The sequence below is a fragment of the Selaginella moellendorffii genome, unplaced genomic scaffold (genome assembly GCF_000143415.4).
Source record: "Selaginella moellendorffii unplaced genomic scaffold, v1.0 SELMOscaffold_8, whole genome shotgun sequence".
NCBI lineage: Eukaryota > Viridiplantae > Streptophyta > Lycopodiopsida > Selaginellales > Selaginellaceae > Selaginella > Selaginella moellendorffii.
Genome location: NW_003314269.1, coordinates 511,152 through 526,643, shown reverse-complemented (window position 1 = coordinate 526,643; position 15,492 = coordinate 511,152). Strand labels below are relative to the sequence as shown.

The following is a 15,492-nucleotide window of genomic DNA, read 5'->3' as shown; positions in this document are numbered from 1 at the left end:
ACAGATATAACGTCATGAGCATTGGAGCAATTGCAAAGATCTTGGCAATCTCGAGGGCTCTAGCCCGAGGAAACCATGTCATACACAGACTGCGATAGGACACAGCCGTCGTAGAGCTTTCTCGGCCACCTCAGTGAGCTCCTTGTCCCCGGCCCTCTGGCAAACCCCAAGAAAAGTCTTCCACACGTCGTAGTCCGGCTCGAAAGGCATGGAGTTGAGCAGCTCTTCCGCTTGCTTGGGCTTCAGAAGCTCCATCACACAGAGATAATCTTCCAGGACCGGATACACCTCAAAGTCTGCGACCATGGATCGGAGATAGCTTGCACCTTCGTCAGTCCGGCCCAGAGACCTGCACGCGGATACCATGCTCGTAAAGATGGCGTTGTCCGGCATCACACCCCTGAGCACCATGTTGGAGAGCAAACTCACAGCCGCTGCGTACTTCCCCTTCGTGGCCAATCCAGACACCATCAAACTCCACGACTCCAAGTTCTTCTCCTCGATCGAATGGAAAATCGAGGTTGCCTCCTCAAGAGACCCCAGCCTCAAGAACGTCTTGAGAAGCAAGTTGTTCAACTCCAGATCTCTGAGGCAAGAGCTCCACCGAAACTCCTTCGCAACCTTCCCGGCATCGTCCAAATTGGTGCACGACTCCATGACCGTGAGGAACGAGTTCTTGTCGGGCTTGACATATCTCTGGATCATTCCCTTGAAGATCTTGTACGTGTCCCCTGCCTGTCCGTTCCTGTTGTAGGCCGCCATGATCGTGTTCCACGACTCCAAGTTCCGCTGCGCTCCCATTCCCTCGAACAGAATCCTAGCCTCCTCGATCTCTCCATGCAAAGAGTGAGCACGGATCATCGCGTTCCACGCGACCGGATCCCTGTTGGGCATGAGCTTGAAGATCCGCTTCGCTTCAGAGAACATCGCGCGATCGAGGTAAGCCATGAGCAGCGTCGTCCACGGAGCCTCGTACGAAGTAGACATCTTGTTGAACACGTCCTGCGCGTCGCTGATCTCTCCAGCCTTGAGGTAAGCCTCAAACAGCGGCGTGCAAGAAGCCACACTCGGGTTCTTCATCCTGTGTACCATCTCCTTCGCCGTCGCAAGATCCCCGCTCGCGGCAAATGCTGCGATCATAGCTCCCCACACTCTCTCGTGCCCGGGCGAAGCCCGGAAGATCGTGAACGCCCTCTGCGGCATCCCGGCCCGCGCATACCCCTCGATCATCGTCACCCAGAGGTCCACTGCCGGATCCTTCGCCAGCTTGAACAGCTCCTTGGCCTCGTCCATGAGCCCTCTCTGGGTATACGCCGAGAGCATGATGTTCCAAGTCTTGACGTCCCTCTTCGCAGCACCATCGAAGAACTCCCTGGCGTCCTCGATCTTCCCGTTCACAATGTAAGCCTCCAGCATGTTGTTGAGCGCGATCATGCTGTTACTAGTCGGCAGAGCGTCATACGCGTAGCGCGCTTCCTCGGTGCTGTTGCAAACGCCGAAGAGCTTGATCAGGAGATTGCCCAGGAAGCCATCGTGGTCGTATCGCCTCTTTCTGATCAGTCCCTGGAGCCGGCGGCCCTCCTCGAGGCCTTTCTCTTTGATACATCGTCGCAGGAGGAAGTAGTAAGCATCCTTGCTGCTCCCTCGATCGGATCTCGCGATGAATTCCACAGCCTCGGACAAGCTTCCCTCTTTGTAGTCACCAGCCACAGCTCGCAGCAGCGATCGAAAGTGTAGAAGCCTGGAGAGTGAGACCCGGACCATCTTCTTTGCTTCTCTGCCGCTATAAACCCCGGATGATTCTCTATTATATACAAGCTAGTCTAGAACCCCGAGCTTCCTGGTTCTACCACTTATCTACGATGGCAAGATCCCCCACTGGTGTAGCAGGCCTTTCCCCGACGCTATCTCCAGGACAAGCAGCACAAGGACTGCTAGCATCGCCACCCTTCCGTTCCAAGTCTCGGCGCTCTTTGTCCAGCCCCATTCCCAGACTGCTACTGGAGCTGGAAGTTCCCTCCGTTGTGTATCATACGTTGCGAGTAACTCTCCTACGCTTCCGAGAGGAACGAGCGCCTGAGAGAGAGAGAGAGCGAGATGAAAACTGAGAACAAACTTATAAGGAGTAGCAAACCTGTCGCGCTTCCAAGTTCGATACGGCCATTGCTCCGACGTAAGGTAGTGCTTCGATCACTGCGTCTGCCAAGTCTGTGATGAATGTGGAATCGCAGTTGAGCGCCGGAACTCGACCCCAGTGAACTATTCCCGACTCCAGCGCAAGCTCTTTGTATTCCATGTCGATCTCCTCCAATGTCTCGATGTGCTCGCTGACAAAACTGCATGCATTGCAAGAAAAGTTGGTCTTTCTTGTTCACAAAAGATTTATACAAACCTGATTGGAACTGCCAAAAGGCTCTTAATACCGTTCTGACCAAGCTCTTTTATCTTCACATCTGTGTATGGCTTTAGCCATTCGACAGGACCAACGCGGCTCTGGTATATGAAAACAACCACAAAATGAAAAACAAAAGAGAAACATCAAAGTGAGATAAATACCTGATATGCCAAGGAGTGAACGTTCTTCACCCCCCTGCTCCGCAACTCAGACATGATCAAGTCGACGCATTCTTCCATTTCCGCTTTGTATGGATCCCCGGCTTCTTCTACATACGCCACCGGAACTCCATGAGCACTAAAAAAGATATGGACCTGCAAGCAGAAACGTAAAACTTTGAGAACGCAAGGAAAGAGCTCCTTACGTCCTCAGGATTCGGAAACTTGGAAAACTCCTTTTCTATGAGAGACGCCATAGCTTTTACATATCCTTCCCTCTGGTACCACGAAGGAATAACAGTGTGTTGCATGTTGACTAAATACTCATCCGACCTGCAATCAAGTTAAGCCTCAAACGACGAGCAACGATCGTGGTACCTAAAGATGCTTTCTAGAAGGCGCAAACTCGAACCGCTTGTGGAAATGGAAAACTGCGGGTAGAGTGGTAGAACGACAAGCCTCGTTATTCTATCCTTCTTTATCTGCACATAAGCTACAATTTAAACGAGATATATAAGAAGAATTTCGGCTAACCTGTTCAATGGCTTCTTCCGTGAAAGGATGCCAGTATCGCATCCCAACATATACCGCTGCAGGCAAATGCTTGGTCTCCAAAGATTTTTGGAGAGCCCTAGCCTGTGAGAAACTAAATACTGTAACTAAAAAGAATGCGTGAATCAAGCCTTGCCTGTTCTTCAGTTATTCTTCTCAACGGAGAACCTCCACCGATAGAAGCATATCCTTCGGCACTCTTGGGAGCCCGAGCCGCCGAAATAAACTCCGCAAGTGGTTTCTGGAGGAACCGAAACAGTCGAGGCAGCCGGATGATGTCCTGAAATACTTAATGTTGTTAGAAAGTACGCGAAAATAAAATCAAGAAAACACAAAGGGAAGTAAAACAAATGAAAAGAGAAAGATGTTAAACTCACAGGATCGGAGAAAAGATTAAAAAGAAAGGGTTGCACGTCTTCGAGGGAGTCGGGTCCTCCAAGGTTCAGAAGCAAAACTCCCACTTTCTCGTCCTGTGGGAGCGCCAAAGGTTGCCGAGTTTCACTCATCAAAGGTCCCACATCCACAGTTGCCTTCGTCATAAGCTTCCATGCGCTCTTTTGTGACCGTCTGGAAGCTTGAGACAAAGATCCGTATTTGCATGCGTGGTCTCCCAAGAACAGCACACTTGGCCTATAGATCCACAAAAAGAATTCATCAATACCATCGGAACAAACAAAGCTCAAACAAACGTGGCAAGGACACAGTCACAATCCAAAGAAGAAGAAGCTTTCAATACACGGGAGACACAGTTCACGCTTTGGAAGAACACATACCCGGTCTTTGCCTGACGCCTGCAAGACACCTCACCAATGCGATTCCACTGCCGTGATCTCTCGCCTGAACAGCGGAGCAGCTATATAACTTCCAGAAATCCCCCCAAAACTTACATGGATGAATCGCGAATTCCATCTGCTGCTGCATCGCCACCGCAGTCCAGCGCGCGTCCACAAGAATGTGAGCTCGCCGCCCGCCCTAGCGCGGCATTGGCGCTGCTCGCCACGGCAAACCCTAAAATCCTGGGCCGCTGACGTGGCAAAGCGGGAGCCCCAAATGCAACGCAAGGTTGACAATCGAGAGAGATGAAATCACATTCTTTACCCAGTTAAAGTTTGGTAAACAAGAAGGTTCATTGAACCTAGACTGGCTTGTGGCGCGAAACTTCTCCAGTCAATCAGGACCGTTGAACGCGCGCGTTTTCCAGAACGGAAGATCTCAGGTTGGTTCCCAATAAATAGGACCTTGGTTTGCGCGTAGAAACTCTGCTATTCTTACACATCGATTCCATCGCAGAGCGAAATGGCAATGGCAGAGAGAGAGATCGCGCTCACGGAAGAGCTGCGATCGGTGGCGGAGAGGAATCAGAAGCTGGAGAGGGCGCTGGCATCGAGCAGGGCGCGCGAGGAATCGCTGTGGAAGAAGATCGATCTCATGAGGATCGAGGAGCGGAAGCTGGAGGAGGCGGAGGAGCGTCTGTGCGCGCAGCTGGGGCAGCTGGAGGTGGAGTACATGGAGCAGAGCCGAGCCCACAAGGAGCAATTGGAGATGGAGCGATCGGCTCACTCGCGAGATCTCCAGCGCTTGGCGGAGGAATTTGCGGCGGTGGAGAGGAGACTGGAGGAGGCGCAAGCGAAGCTCGAGCTCTACGCCAGCAATGGGGATCGCCCGCGAGAGACGATCCATCGCCAGGATCAAGGATCGCTGCTCAAGAGCTCTGGAGATCAAAAGCCCGGGAAGAATGGAGGAGGCTTGGAGAGATTGCTGGTGATGTGGTCCAAGCTGGCTGTGGAGAGTTTTGCGTGAGATTAATGGAATAGTTAGCTTGCATTGGTAGATCATTGTACCTTTCTAGATTGGGAAGAAACAAAAATGGAAAAAAAGCTGTTGCGTGGTACCAAAAAATCATCCATCAAGATCAAGGATAAAAAAACAAAAAATCTTGGTACTTTTCTACTTCATGTAACAAACAAGAACACCACAAAATCACTCAAGATCAACACTACGTTCTAAGGTTTTACTTTGTAAAAATATCGAAATCAGATCCAAACAGGCAAAAAGCTCACCGTCATTTTCAACTTTATTCTTCCAAACCCCACAAACTTTGACTTGTTCCATCTTCACTCACTGCTCTTAATCTGTAGTACAAGATGGCTGAAAGATCATAGTCCCTTCATTAAAGTTCTTGGGTTGGAAAGACAAAAGAAAACCTCGCAGGCTTTGATCAGCACAAACAAGATCGTGCAAACCTTTCTCTCTCGCGCGCGCCTAGGCAAAAGTGTTTGGCCTCTTGGCCTTGAACGTCGTCTTGAGCTTCCGGCTGGGCGCGCGGATCTTCCGGTTCATGAGCGGGAACTTGATCTCCGAGCTGTGGAACTGCTTGGTGTTCTCGCGCTTGCAAGCACTGTCCGGGACGCTCGCCGTCTTGATGATCTGGATGCAGGGGAATCGGACGCGGTGGCGCGACGCCATCTCGTCATACATTTGCTCCACCGCGCCGTTCAAGGTGATGTCGCGGTACTCCTTGTACATGTTGTGGTACCCCGTCCGGCTCTGGTACCTCACCCAGATGCCATAGTTCTTGATCGTGGTCGGGTTCTTCTCGAAAATCTGTGTCACGAAGTTCCAAAGTTCTCACTTGTAAGGCTAGAGCATCGAGGAAAGAAAGAAAAAGAAAGAACTTTACCTCGTTGATAGCGAGGATCTGGCCGTGAGACTTCTTCACCTTCTTGAGCTTGCGAAGGAAGTACCTAGAGTGAAAGAAAGGTAAATCGAGAGAAAATGGAAATGGATCGATCGATCCAATCGACTCGACTCACCAGAATTTGGACTTGGCGCGCACTTCGTCGCCGGCCCAGAGCTTCATCCGGTACATCTTTGGGTGCTCATTGTCGGGAGTGGGAGTAGCTCTTCCGACCACCTGGTACTGGTGAAACTGCGAGACAATGGGAGGGATCAATCGATGGATCGAGCGCTCGAGCTGCGAATTCTTACCCGGAACTTCATCGCGCCGCGCCTCGCCTCTTTCTCCCGCAGCCGCCCAAATGCGAAGACCCTCTAAACCCTAGGTGTGGAAAGCCGTCCGATTGATTTGCCCTAACACGGACGGCATCGGAGACGCGTCCGCGGTTCGATTCCCTTCGTGGGCGTGATTTAGCTCAGGGTTTAGATTTTGGAAGCTGGATGCCGATGCCGCGCGCGCCAGTGGCGGATTCTTGCGCAATCCTCTGGATCGGCGGCGCTGCCGGGCGGCATCCTTGCGAATGATCCATCGCATTGAGGTCTGGATCGATCTGATCGTTGCGTTTCGTAGGGAGAAGGATGTCACGTCCTTGTTGCGGACGATGATCCTCATTTTCTGGCAGAGATCAAGCTTAAGCTCGAGATCTTTCACTACTGCGGTAAGATCGATCGTTTAAGAGCTCTCTGGGAATTTTCTTGATAATGTTGGCAGTGACAACGTTTGTGAATGGAGACTCTGTTCGTGAAGCATTACAAATGGAGCCATGCTCGTTTCATATAGCTTTGCTGGAGGTACTATTTCTATTTCATTTTCTTCACCTATCAAGAAATAATGCTTGTTTATTATAAGGCCATGAGCAAGAACATCAAAGGCCTTGAAATCCTCTCTACACCACGATGTGTACCTATAATTTGTGAGTTTTAAGCATTTGGCATGTCTCATTCTCATCCGGATAGTTTATGCAGTGGTTTCTAGCATAGAGGATATTGCTGTAAGGTTTAAGTTTCTGAAAGTGGATTTTCCTATCGCAAAGTTTTTAAAACAGGCTGGTGCTGCTGGTTTTCTTCGAAAACGAACTATTGACGACGAAACACTCAAAAATCTTTGGCAGCATGTAGCAAGAAAGGTAAAAAATGTATGTTTTGTTTCTTCAATCAGCTAAGTAAATTTCCAGGCTTTGAAGGAGCAGAGCCGAGTCCATCTTCATCCAATCGGTGAATCAACAATCTCTATAAAACATACTTCTACAACTGAAGATCAATCCAAGACACGACTAGAACAATCATCTAACACAACATCTGACAGCATTCCCACTCTAGTTACATCTCAAAGTAACAATATCTCAGGTAGTGTTTTGGAGTTTTTATCCATCAGTAGAAACAATTTTTGTACATTTCCAGAGAAGAAGTAATGCGAAATGAAATCGTATGCTGGCGAGAGCGTGAATGGTCAGCTGACTTCTAGCAATGACGAAGTGACGCTGGATGACGAGCTGGAGTCCATGCAAAGGTCAGCATCTGACCATACCGGAACCGTCGATGCCGCTCAACAAGAACAACACATGCAACGTGTAGAAAACTGTCACAAAAAAGAACGAAATTTAACAACGAAAAAAACAAAGGTAAGAACGCCTCTCTTATGGACTTGACGATGTTTCTTCTCAGGTTGGAGCCCAGATCTTCACCGGTTGTTTGTTCAGGCTGTAGAGGAACTTGGCTTGGAAAAAGCGATTCCATCTCGAATTCTGGAAATCATGGGCGTTGAGTCCCTCACACGCCATAATGTTGCCAGTCGCTTACGGGTACAAGAACATCATTGTATGCTTGTGTAAACACTATTTTCAGAAGTACCGTGCTCAGAGGAAGCGCAAGCGCGCTGAATCGAAACAGAAGTGCTCAAGCTAAGAGGCGCTGAATAAACGCGATTGTCTACACATTCAACCTTCTCCATCCATTCCTTCTACGTACCATTTTGTTCCGCCTGGCCATGTATGGGGACTCCCTGCTCAAGGTTGGCCACCTTCAAAGCCTTTGCACCAGGTACTCGTAGAATTCCTTTTCAGTATGGGTGCCTGATTCTAGTTTTTGCAGAATTCCATTTCCGCATGGCAGACAACGGGTCCACCTGCAAAGCATATCTGTGTTGTTTTTAAGCACCGACTTGTTTTCTCTGAATTTGCAGTCAAGAAACGCAAACAAAGATGAATCGCGTGTAAGGTCTAAACTATCTTTACCAATGCGACTTAAGCCTCCGATGATCGCGGGGTGTAATCGAAGAACTCAGGAAACTGGCTCAAAGAGCTAAGTGAAGAGTCAACGAGGGCAGGCTGTATGGTGGGCTCTTCAGCGCAGTAGCTGATGGATCTTCCAAACATCCGTAAGCCGAACTTGGATTTTCAATATTGGATAGCTGAACAAGTCAGATTCTTGACTTCGAGAACATACTGGGAAGACGCACTCTCTTCTGAGCTGCAACTACAGGTAGCTAAAACTAGTGCTTGATCGTTGTTTTAATCCTTTGGTGTTTGCAGGAGTCGAGTACCTGCGAGAAGAGTCCAGTTAAATCATATGAAACTGAAACCGAGACATTACAGCAGGTAGCTTACCTCCTAGAAGAGTGATCCCGCTCCTGATCCTGCTCTGGGTGACTTTGCAGGATACTCGGGCACTCTATTTCCTCTCTCGTCATACAGGATGAGGCCAGAGAAATCCGGAGGCTCGCACTTCTCGCCCATGAGAATCGTTCTCTGCCACACGGCTCCCGTGTTCTCCCAGAACATATCGTCCTGCTTCCTGTACTGCTGCTCCACGCGCAAAAGAGCAGCTTTGCGCTTGGCTTCCTTGCGCTTTGACAACCACTTGAGCTTGGCCAAGGCCCTTGGAGTTAGACATCCTTCGCTGCCAGAGAGCGAGCCAGACCTGTCGAGCGAATCCTCTGAGTCTGCTAACTCCTTGCTAGAAATTCTCTTGACGGTAAACATTCCCAGCAGCATAGCGAACCATCTCGTCATGTGATTCATCGTGCTCCTTGTTTTTCGATGCAGGCTAGCTACCTCGGCCTGCTGAGAAGCGAGTGAGATAGGCTGGAGAGCCGCAGACAAAGGGGCTTGTCTCTTACCTCGAAGAGAGCGTAAGTTTTTCTAGACGATCCCGCTATCCTTGTTTGACTCGCAAAGCCCGAAGTGCACCTTGCAGATTGGTGCGAATGTTCGCTGGCGTGCCATATATCAGTTCGTGCGCATGAGTGCTCCCGGAGTGGAGCGAGGCTCGCTCACACGTCGACGAATCCACTTACCGAGTGAAAGGTGAAAGAGAATTTGGAGTCGCAATCAACTATGCGGCCCCGGAACAAGATGGAGGGAGGGATAGACCAGAAAGAGAGATCATATATAAAGGTAGACACTGAACACTCTCTTGCGTCGCCGTGGATTAATTCCTTTGAGCTACAGGAATCGAGAGAACAGCAGCGGTCAATCAGTATATATTTCCATCGTCAAAAACTATTTCTTTTGTAAGCTGGCTTACCTTTGGTTTGCTCGATCACCCGGCTAACTCTCTTTCTCGCGCAGGCTTTTCAGAAAATGTAGTGTAAGGAAGGTCGGTGGTAGCAGCCAGGAAGGCGAGAGAGAAACTTTAATACGAGGACAGCTCGCAGTGGACGGTCAATAATCAAAGGTCAATCCTTCAACTGCCATAGCTTTTCTTTAACTTGCTTACGGACACACAGAGGGGGCGAGAGGAGACCACGCGGCCAAGAAGACGAAGATTGACTCACGCAAATAAGATCGATTCGTGAGAGCTTCCTTACACAGGTAAGCTTCGAAGACAAGTTCTTCTTTCGCTTTGGAAAAATATATTTCCGGCACACCCGGGTCTCTCTAGGTGGGTGTTGAATCGATCTGCCTCGCTGGTGTCACTCACAACTCGTGTTCGTGATATTCAAAGGTGGGCGATGGATAGACGAGCACTAGCCGAGCTCAGCGGAGTTTTATAGCGAAAACAAAGACGAGAGTAATCCGCAAGGCGAGACAACAGTGTTCCCGTGAGCCGGAAGAAAGAACAAACTACCAACAATGGTTTTAGTCGGTTTTAGCAGTGGACTGGATACTTCCACCGCCCTCGACATCGAAGAGATCGAAGTGAGAGCGAGGCAAGACTACTTTTTTGTGATTGACAAGGCTGGCCCATCCTCTTTTGTTCTTAGTTCCAACCAGTTTCGACAAGACCAACCGGAGCGAGATATGAAAGAGACAACAATTCTTGTATCAACAGCAAGTTTCTCGTGAACTTACATGGAGGATCGAGAAGGTACTTTCAAAAGCAAGCTCTCTAGAATTTTTTTTAATCTTTTGCTTTGGCAGTCACGCCCTGTAACTGGAAGATGATTGAGAACCGGACTACCAGTGGGGACTACGCACTCACCAGCCGAAAGAAGTCCGGAAGAAGAAACAAAGCGAGGAAGTTGCCCAGCCGACATCTCACGTAGTAGCCTCGGCGATGCTACTCGCAAGGACGCTGCCAAAGTTATTGAAGTAGTTGTCGGGCTCCGTCACGAAGCAGGAGATGATGTCGCGCAAAGTCACCACACCCACGATGCGTTGCTTGTCGTCCACGATGTGGATGCGGTGGATGCCTTTCGTGGAGAGCACGTCGATCACCTCGCCCAGGCTGGTGCTCTCCTCGCAAGTTATCGGCGGCATCATCAGCGCTGGATGGGGGTCGTGAGTGGACGACTTGGCGCTGTGCATGAAATCATACACCGTCAACTCCCTGCGCAGCAAAGAAAAAGCGAGTTACTACTTCGTCAACTAGAAGAAAATCTGTGGTTACCTCCGCCTGGAACAAAGCTCGGGTTGAAGCAACAAGAACCGGATGTCCCGCATGCTGATGTTTCCAACCAGTTCCTTCTGCTCGCCTTTCACGACCGGCAGACCGCCAACGTTCTTCTCGCGCATGAGCACGAAGGCGTCGAGTACCAACTTGTCTGCATCAATCGACACCACCTGTGGGAGCCGCGTTATAGACATGAGGAAGAGATGGAGAAAGACAAACCTGGTCCGGGGTCATGCGAGGCAGTCCCAGTTGAAAGATACTCTTGTCGGCAATGAAGTCGAACCAGTCACGTCCGCGGCACATCGCCAGGCCCTTGACAACAGCCGACTGAGTTATCAAGTTCTTCACCGTCGGCTGGTCCTTGTCCACGATCGGGATGCTCCGGAGCCGAAACTTGGACAGCAGCAACAGAACCGTCAGCATGGTGTCGTCCGGTTGCACGGGCAGAAACGGAGCCCATCGAAACGACTTCGTGATCTCCCAGACCTGCAGCGCAAAACGAAGGAGATACAAAAGATAAGCTGGTGGAAGACATACTACGTTACCTTGGTGGACTTGAAAGGCTCTTCGTTGAGAATGACCCGGAAGAAATCCTCGCCGAGAGAGTCCGCCGCAGTGGAAGCATTCTTTCCAGGTCCTTTGTCCGCAGCCACACCACCAGCTATGGCGGCACCCACGGCAGCAGCAGTGAGTCCCACGACAACTCCGGGTCCTGTGGCTCCGAGCGCCAGAGCTCCGAGAGCTCCAACAGCGCCGGCTCCCATTCCAGCCGCTGCTGCCGAGCCGGAGGCTAGAGCGGTGGCAGCAAGCTCGGCCTTTTCCAGCACCCAGAGGATGATCACCGAGTAGTCCACCATCCCCAAGTAACGCTCGGACCAGCGCTCCTTGGCGTCGGCGTCTGGGATCTTCACGGGTGCCGAGAAGATGTTCTTCTCCGAGAGAATTCGAACGGTGTCGGCGATGGTTGTATCAGCTGCGATCTCCACGACTGTGATCCACGATCATGCAAAGAAAATTTTTTTCAGTAGAGTTCCTACGATGGGAATTTCTCATACCTTCGCCAGACGGCACGTCCGGGAAGTAAGAAACTGGGATCTTCGCAAAGGCGGAGTTGAGGAGCTCCTGGATCCCTGAGGGGACGCCCCTCTGGCACAGAACCCTCTCGTGCTCGTTCCACAGCCTCACGAGCTCCGAATGTAGATCCTCCGACGCCATGGCAGTCCCTAATCTCTGATCTGTGAGAGAAACTCGCCGATCGGCAGCTGCAAGAAGAGCGCATCGGCCAAGAAATGCGAAATGCGTCGCCGCGATCTTGCTACGCGACGATCATACCTGGAATGACGTGCAAATCTCCCGCAAAGAAGAGCGCGATCGCATAAACCCTAAGAAAACACAGTGAAAAGAAAGTCGCACAGTGAGAGATGAGGTGGCGGCCTCTCAGGCCACCAGCTGGGATTACAGCAAGACGACACGTGTAGAGAGAATATACAGGGGTTTTCTAGGGTTTTCTTCCGAGCATTGATGTTTGCGATCACGGTATGGATCTCTACATTGCTAAAATTCTCTCGTATGTTTGTTTCCAGATGGATTTCGCGGAGATCGATAGGCTCCTGGGCGCTGCATGGCTCGGCGCTGCTTTAATCTGTGTCGCGGCGGCGCTGCCAATTAAAGCGCTCCATCCTCTCCGATCTCTGGTGCTTGCCTGCTGCCGTAGAGGAAAGCTCCTCTATTCTTCTTCTTCTTCGTCAAAGGTAAGCATTTCATTAATAGTTCCATAGCTAGGAAGAAATCATAGCTTTCTCCACTGGATTTTTCTCATGTCGACATACTCCACACTCCGTCTATTTCAATTCACTTCCATAGCTTCCTTTCCCTTAGGTCTAAACCATAGCTTTCTCCACTGTGGATTTTTTTCTCCGCATGCCAACTTACATTTTCCTTTCCATTTCAATTCACTTCCATAGCTTCCTTTCCCTTAGGTAGAAACCAACTGTGGATTTTTGCTCCACGTACTCCAACAGTGTCAACTTACATTTTCCTTGCAGAGATTCACTGTTCCACAGAGCTTCTTCACGCACTTCTACGTTGTTGGTGTGACTTGGAACACTCTTTTGCTCGCCACGGCCACACTCTCGTCGTGCATGTGTACACTATCATCAGCAACAGATGGAATCCAGTTCTCGGCGCTGGTCGAGCAATTCACCGGGGCTGGAGCTTCCGCCGGCTCGGGCTCCATCCCGTCCATGGCCAAGCAGAAGCAACGGGGCTGGACGGTCGTCCTTTTGCTACTCCTTATGGAGCTCCAGGTGTGCCGGAGGCTTTACGAGTCCCTGATGGTTCTATCCTATGGCCCGGACGCTCGGATGCATCTCCTCGGCTACCTCGTCGGACTCTTGTGAGTAGCACTGCTTTTGGTTTTCTCGAGTTTCCGGACTTGGAGAGCTTACTTTTCTCAGCTTCTATGTGGCAGCTCCACTCTCGCTGTGCTGCCAAGAAATCGGAGAGATCATGATCAACACTCTCGGCACGGTCTCACAGGGCCGGTTACGGAGTTCGTGCGCTTGGAACCCCGACACGCGGTGGTGGGAATGTTTCCATTACTCGCCATGGAGGCTGAACTGGTACCAGTGGCTGGGTGCGCTACTCTTTCTATGGGGGTGGTACCACCAGTACAAGTGCCATCAGATCTTGGTAAGTGCTCCTCGTTTTCTGGGCTTCTGGAAAAGCCGGCTCCTTAATCGGGCTTTGCTTTTGCTCTCTAGGCCTCGCTCTCGAGCGAAGAAGAGTCAGGAGAAGGCAAAACGTACGTGATACCATATGGGGACTGGTTTGACAAAGTTTCCTGCGCTCATTACCTCTCCGAGATCGTAAGTTCATTCCCCCGGAGCTTCGCATCATACTTCCGACTTAAACTCCTCTACTTTTTTTTTTGGAAAGGTCATGTACTTCGGCCTCGTGTTTGCAAGTGGAGGGACGCAAGCTACGATATGGTTTTTACTCGCCTGGGTGGTACTAAATTCTTTTTTTCTTTTTCTCTTTTTGTCGATAAAGGTGGAAATTTGATCGTGATTTTTGATTTTGTTTCGTCCAGTTCTCAAATCTCTATCTGGCCGCCAAGGAAACACATGAGTGGTATCTGTCCAAGTTCGAGAACTATCCCAAGAACAGGAAGGCGTTAATACCGTTTCTTTACTGAAGCATGGCAAGCACATATGTATATCTATGAATGTACACGACGAAGAAAGCAAAGTTTGTAAGTATACTGCCCGAGTTTGTGTCAATAAATTCCCAGGATCTTGGTACGGTGCTTTAACATGTTTTTCTTTTTACTGTAGTAATAAAAGTAAGTACTTCGCTAATCATCCCCCGCATCCAGCAGTTTTCTTTACAGTAAAAGCAGTACCACCAGGTGGGGGGGATGGCGTCGTAAAAAACCCACACGAAGAACCAAAAACAAAAGAGAAGAGAGAAAAGCTTCGCTTTTGGCGTCGCGATCAATCCAGATAGGATTGCATGCACACCAAGCCTTGGAGGAGCTGCATGTCATACATCAACGTGGATTCGTCACCGAGCAGCGATGATGAAAAACTCTCGACGTCGTCGATAATCTCGTCGGTGAGATTCCTGACTTGGCCGCCGCCGCCGCCGCCGTTTTGTTGATCCTGATTCTGACGATCTTCTTTCTCTCGATGATCGTGAAGAGGAGACGCTGCAGGAATCGCTACCTGCTGCTGCTGGGCGATCGTCACCTGTGGCTGGATCGCACTGCAAGAACTCGGGGGAGTGGCAGTGGTGGTGCCGGGATTAAACTCGCGCGACGAGGATGAGCTGTTGGTGGTGGCTATGGTGTCACTCCAAAGTCCACAGCTCACCTCATACAAGCTGGGGATGTTTAAGTTGCTAGCGTCGAAGATGAAGCCACTGCAAATCTCGTCCGGGGAGAGCCGCTGCTCGGGAGGATGATCTTGCTGCTGGATTTGCATTTGAGCCGCGACTTGGAGCCATAGAGACGACGCGGAGGAGGAAGAACGGTCGTGATGCCTCTCGAAGCTCGCAGTGCTGCTGCTCGAGGAGTGACGATCTGGACAAAGATCCCGCGGAGACAAAGGTCCAGTGCTTTTGATCGGAGTGGTGGTAGTGGTGGTGGCAGTAGTGGCAGTAGCGGCGGATTGGATGTTGGTGGAAAGAGATGGCTGGATGGAAGAACTCTTGGCGTTGGAGGAAGAAGAAGGAGAGGAGGACATGTTGCTCGAATCGTAGATCGGCCAGCGGTGGTGCTGGAGGGGCTGGCTCGGCGCCTGCCCGAAGCCCTGGGCGATCCTGGGAAGCAAGAATGGCCCGCGCTGGACGAGCTCCATGGTCGCCGGGAGAGGGGCCATCGGCGCCGCCAAATTCGAGGAGCACTGCGATAGCGTCGGCCCCGAGGAATAACACCCGGAGCAAGACGATGAGGAGGAAGCGAGCGGAGAAGAAGGAGAAGGAGACGAACAGGAAGAAGAAGAATACTGGAAATTCGTTCTTGCTCGCGCGCCGCGCATCGCCCTGGCGGCATTGTCGTAGGCGATCGCCGCGTCCTCGGCGGTGTCGAAGGTGCCCAGCCATCGCCGCTCCTTGCTCCTGGGATCCCTGATCTCCGCCGCGTAGCGCCCCCATGGCCGCCGGCGCACGCCCCGATACCGCCCCTCGCCCGCCGGAGGAGCAAGAGGCGAAGGCTTCGCTACCGCCGCCGCCGCCGCTCCATCGCTGCCATCGCATCGCGCTCGCTTCATCGCCCTAGCACACGCTCCAAGCGACTGATCAGTGGAGAAGAAATCCAAG

At 51.0% G+C, this 15,492-nt stretch overlaps 7 protein-coding genes and 2 long non-coding RNA genes across 17 annotated transcripts; 3 read left to right on the top strand and 6 right to left on the bottom strand.

Annotated features, from left to right (window-relative positions):
* Nucleotides 1–78: 78 nt before the first annotated feature.
* On the bottom strand, nucleotides 79–1,764 carry LOC9634720 (pentatricopeptide repeat-containing protein At1g56690, mitochondrial). The gene has a single exon (XM_002966815.2). It carries the CDS (start codon nucleotides 1,762–1,764, stop codon nucleotides 79–81), a length of 1,686 nt encoding a protein of 561 aa, XP_002966861.2.
* Nucleotides 1,765–1,778: 14 nt separating this feature from the next.
* Nucleotides 1,779–4,162, bottom strand: LOC9631676 (ferrochelatase-2, chloroplastic). Its single transcript, XM_002966814.2, has 11 exons — nucleotides 3,993–4,162; nucleotides 3,879–3,942; nucleotides 3,483–3,735; nucleotides 3,242–3,385; nucleotides 3,088–3,189; nucleotides 2,932–3,035; nucleotides 2,760–2,886; nucleotides 2,557–2,709; nucleotides 2,393–2,493; nucleotides 2,135–2,336; nucleotides 1,779–2,076 (listed from the first exon to the last, which is right to left on the bottom strand). Exons 1-11 carry the CDS (start codon nucleotides 4,024–4,026, stop codon nucleotides 1,858–1,860), a joined length of 1,503 nt encoding a protein of 500 aa, XP_002966860.1. The 5' UTR covers nucleotides 4,027–4,162; the 3' UTR covers nucleotides 1,779–1,857.
* A 1,092-nt stretch (nucleotides 4,163–5,254) lies between these two features.
* On the bottom strand, nucleotides 5,255–6,203 carry LOC9631675 (60S ribosomal protein L18a). The gene is made up of 4 exons (XM_002966813.2): nucleotides 6,094–6,203; nucleotides 5,919–6,034; nucleotides 5,786–5,849; nucleotides 5,255–5,709 (listed from the first exon to the last, which is right to left on the bottom strand). The coding sequence occupies exons 1-4, from the start codon at nucleotides 6,103–6,105 to the stop codon at nucleotides 5,368–5,370; spliced, it is 534 nt and encodes a 177-aa protein (XP_002966859.1). The 5' UTR covers nucleotides 6,106–6,203; the 3' UTR covers nucleotides 5,255–5,367.
* Nucleotides 6,204–6,257: 54 nt separating this feature from the next.
* LOC9634718 lies at nucleotides 6,258–8,611 on the top strand. Of its 5 annotated transcripts, none has more exons than XR_002992003.1 (10): nucleotides 6,258–6,500; nucleotides 6,554–6,633; nucleotides 6,692–6,755; nucleotides 6,808–6,833; nucleotides 6,888–6,968; nucleotides 7,017–7,188; nucleotides 7,243–7,463; nucleotides 7,507–7,881; nucleotides 7,933–8,438; nucleotides 8,498–8,611. It is a non-coding gene; the product is annotated as an uncharacterized LOC9634718 (long non-coding RNA). The 5 variants fall into 5 exon arrangements; XR_002992004.1 differs by having other exon boundaries at nucleotides 6,808–6,968; nucleotides 7,507–7,643; nucleotides 7,687–7,881; XR_002992005.1 differs by having other exon boundaries at nucleotides 6,808–6,968; nucleotides 7,933–8,322; nucleotides 8,373–8,438.
* LOC9634717 lies at nucleotides 8,216–9,456 on the bottom strand. 2 transcript variants are annotated; one of them, XR_002992000.1, is made up of 4 exons: nucleotides 9,367–9,456; nucleotides 8,960–9,284; nucleotides 8,448–8,900; nucleotides 8,216–8,383 (listed from the first exon to the last, which is right to left on the bottom strand). XR_002992000.1 is itself a non-coding variant. In XM_002966812.2 (2 exons), the coding sequence occupies exon 1, from the start codon at nucleotides 8,859–8,861 to the stop codon at nucleotides 8,451–8,453; it is 411 nt and encodes a 136-aa protein (XP_002966858.1). In that variant the 5' UTR covers nucleotides 8,862–8,881; the 3' UTR covers nucleotides 8,220–8,383; nucleotides 8,448–8,450. The 2 variants fall into 2 exon arrangements, 1 of the variants encoding a protein (XP_002966858.1); XM_002966812.2 differs by lacking the exons at nucleotides 8,960–9,284; nucleotides 9,367–9,456 and having other exon boundaries at nucleotides 8,220–8,383; nucleotides 8,448–8,881.
* LOC112345303 lies at nucleotides 9,155–10,167 on the top strand. Its single transcript, XR_002992006.1, has 5 exons — nucleotides 9,155–9,236; nucleotides 9,291–9,352; nucleotides 9,411–9,516; nucleotides 9,569–9,723; nucleotides 9,787–10,167. It is a non-coding gene; the product is annotated as an uncharacterized LOC112345303 (long non-coding RNA).
* LOC9631674 (SNF1-related protein kinase regulatory subunit gamma-1-like) lies at nucleotides 10,084–12,127 on the bottom strand. The gene is made up of 6 exons (XM_024671731.1): nucleotides 12,007–12,127; nucleotides 11,730–11,936; nucleotides 11,220–11,662; nucleotides 10,894–11,160; nucleotides 10,672–10,844; nucleotides 10,084–10,611 (listed from the first exon to the last, which is right to left on the bottom strand). The coding sequence occupies exons 2-6, from the start codon at nucleotides 11,887–11,889 to the stop codon at nucleotides 10,320–10,322; spliced, it is 1,335 nt and encodes a 444-aa protein (XP_024527499.1). The 5' UTR covers nucleotides 11,890–11,936; nucleotides 12,007–12,127; the 3' UTR covers nucleotides 10,084–10,319.
* A 56-nt stretch (nucleotides 12,128–12,183) lies between these two features.
* LOC9634716 (polyprenol reductase 2) lies at nucleotides 12,184–14,099 on the top strand. 4 transcript variants are annotated; one of them, XR_002992065.1, is made up of 7 exons: nucleotides 12,184–12,425; nucleotides 12,720–13,069; nucleotides 13,131–13,365; nucleotides 13,437–13,541; nucleotides 13,612–13,683; nucleotides 13,766–13,927; nucleotides 14,010–14,099. XR_002992065.1 is itself a non-coding variant. In XM_024672324.1 (7 exons), the coding sequence occupies exons 1-7, from the start codon at nucleotides 12,196–12,198 to the stop codon at nucleotides 13,868–13,870; spliced, it is 1,050 nt and encodes a 349-aa protein (XP_024528092.1). In that variant the 5' UTR covers nucleotides 12,185–12,195; the 3' UTR covers nucleotides 13,871–14,099. The 4 variants fall into 4 exon arrangements, 3 of the variants coding, with proteins under 3 accessions (XP_024528091.1, XP_024528093.1, XP_024528092.1); XM_024672324.1 differs by having other exon boundaries at nucleotides 12,185–12,210; nucleotides 12,258–12,425; nucleotides 13,766–14,099; XM_024672323.1 differs by having other exon boundaries at nucleotides 13,766–14,099.
* Nucleotides 14,100–14,168: 69 nt separating this feature from the next.
* LOC9634715 (uncharacterized protein DDB_G0271670) lies at nucleotides 14,169–15,443 on the bottom strand. Its single transcript, XM_002966810.2, has one exon. The coding sequence runs from the start codon at nucleotides 15,441–15,443 to the stop codon at nucleotides 14,169–14,171; it is 1,275 nt and encodes a 424-aa protein (XP_002966856.1).
* Nucleotides 15,444–15,492: the final 49 nt, after the last annotated feature.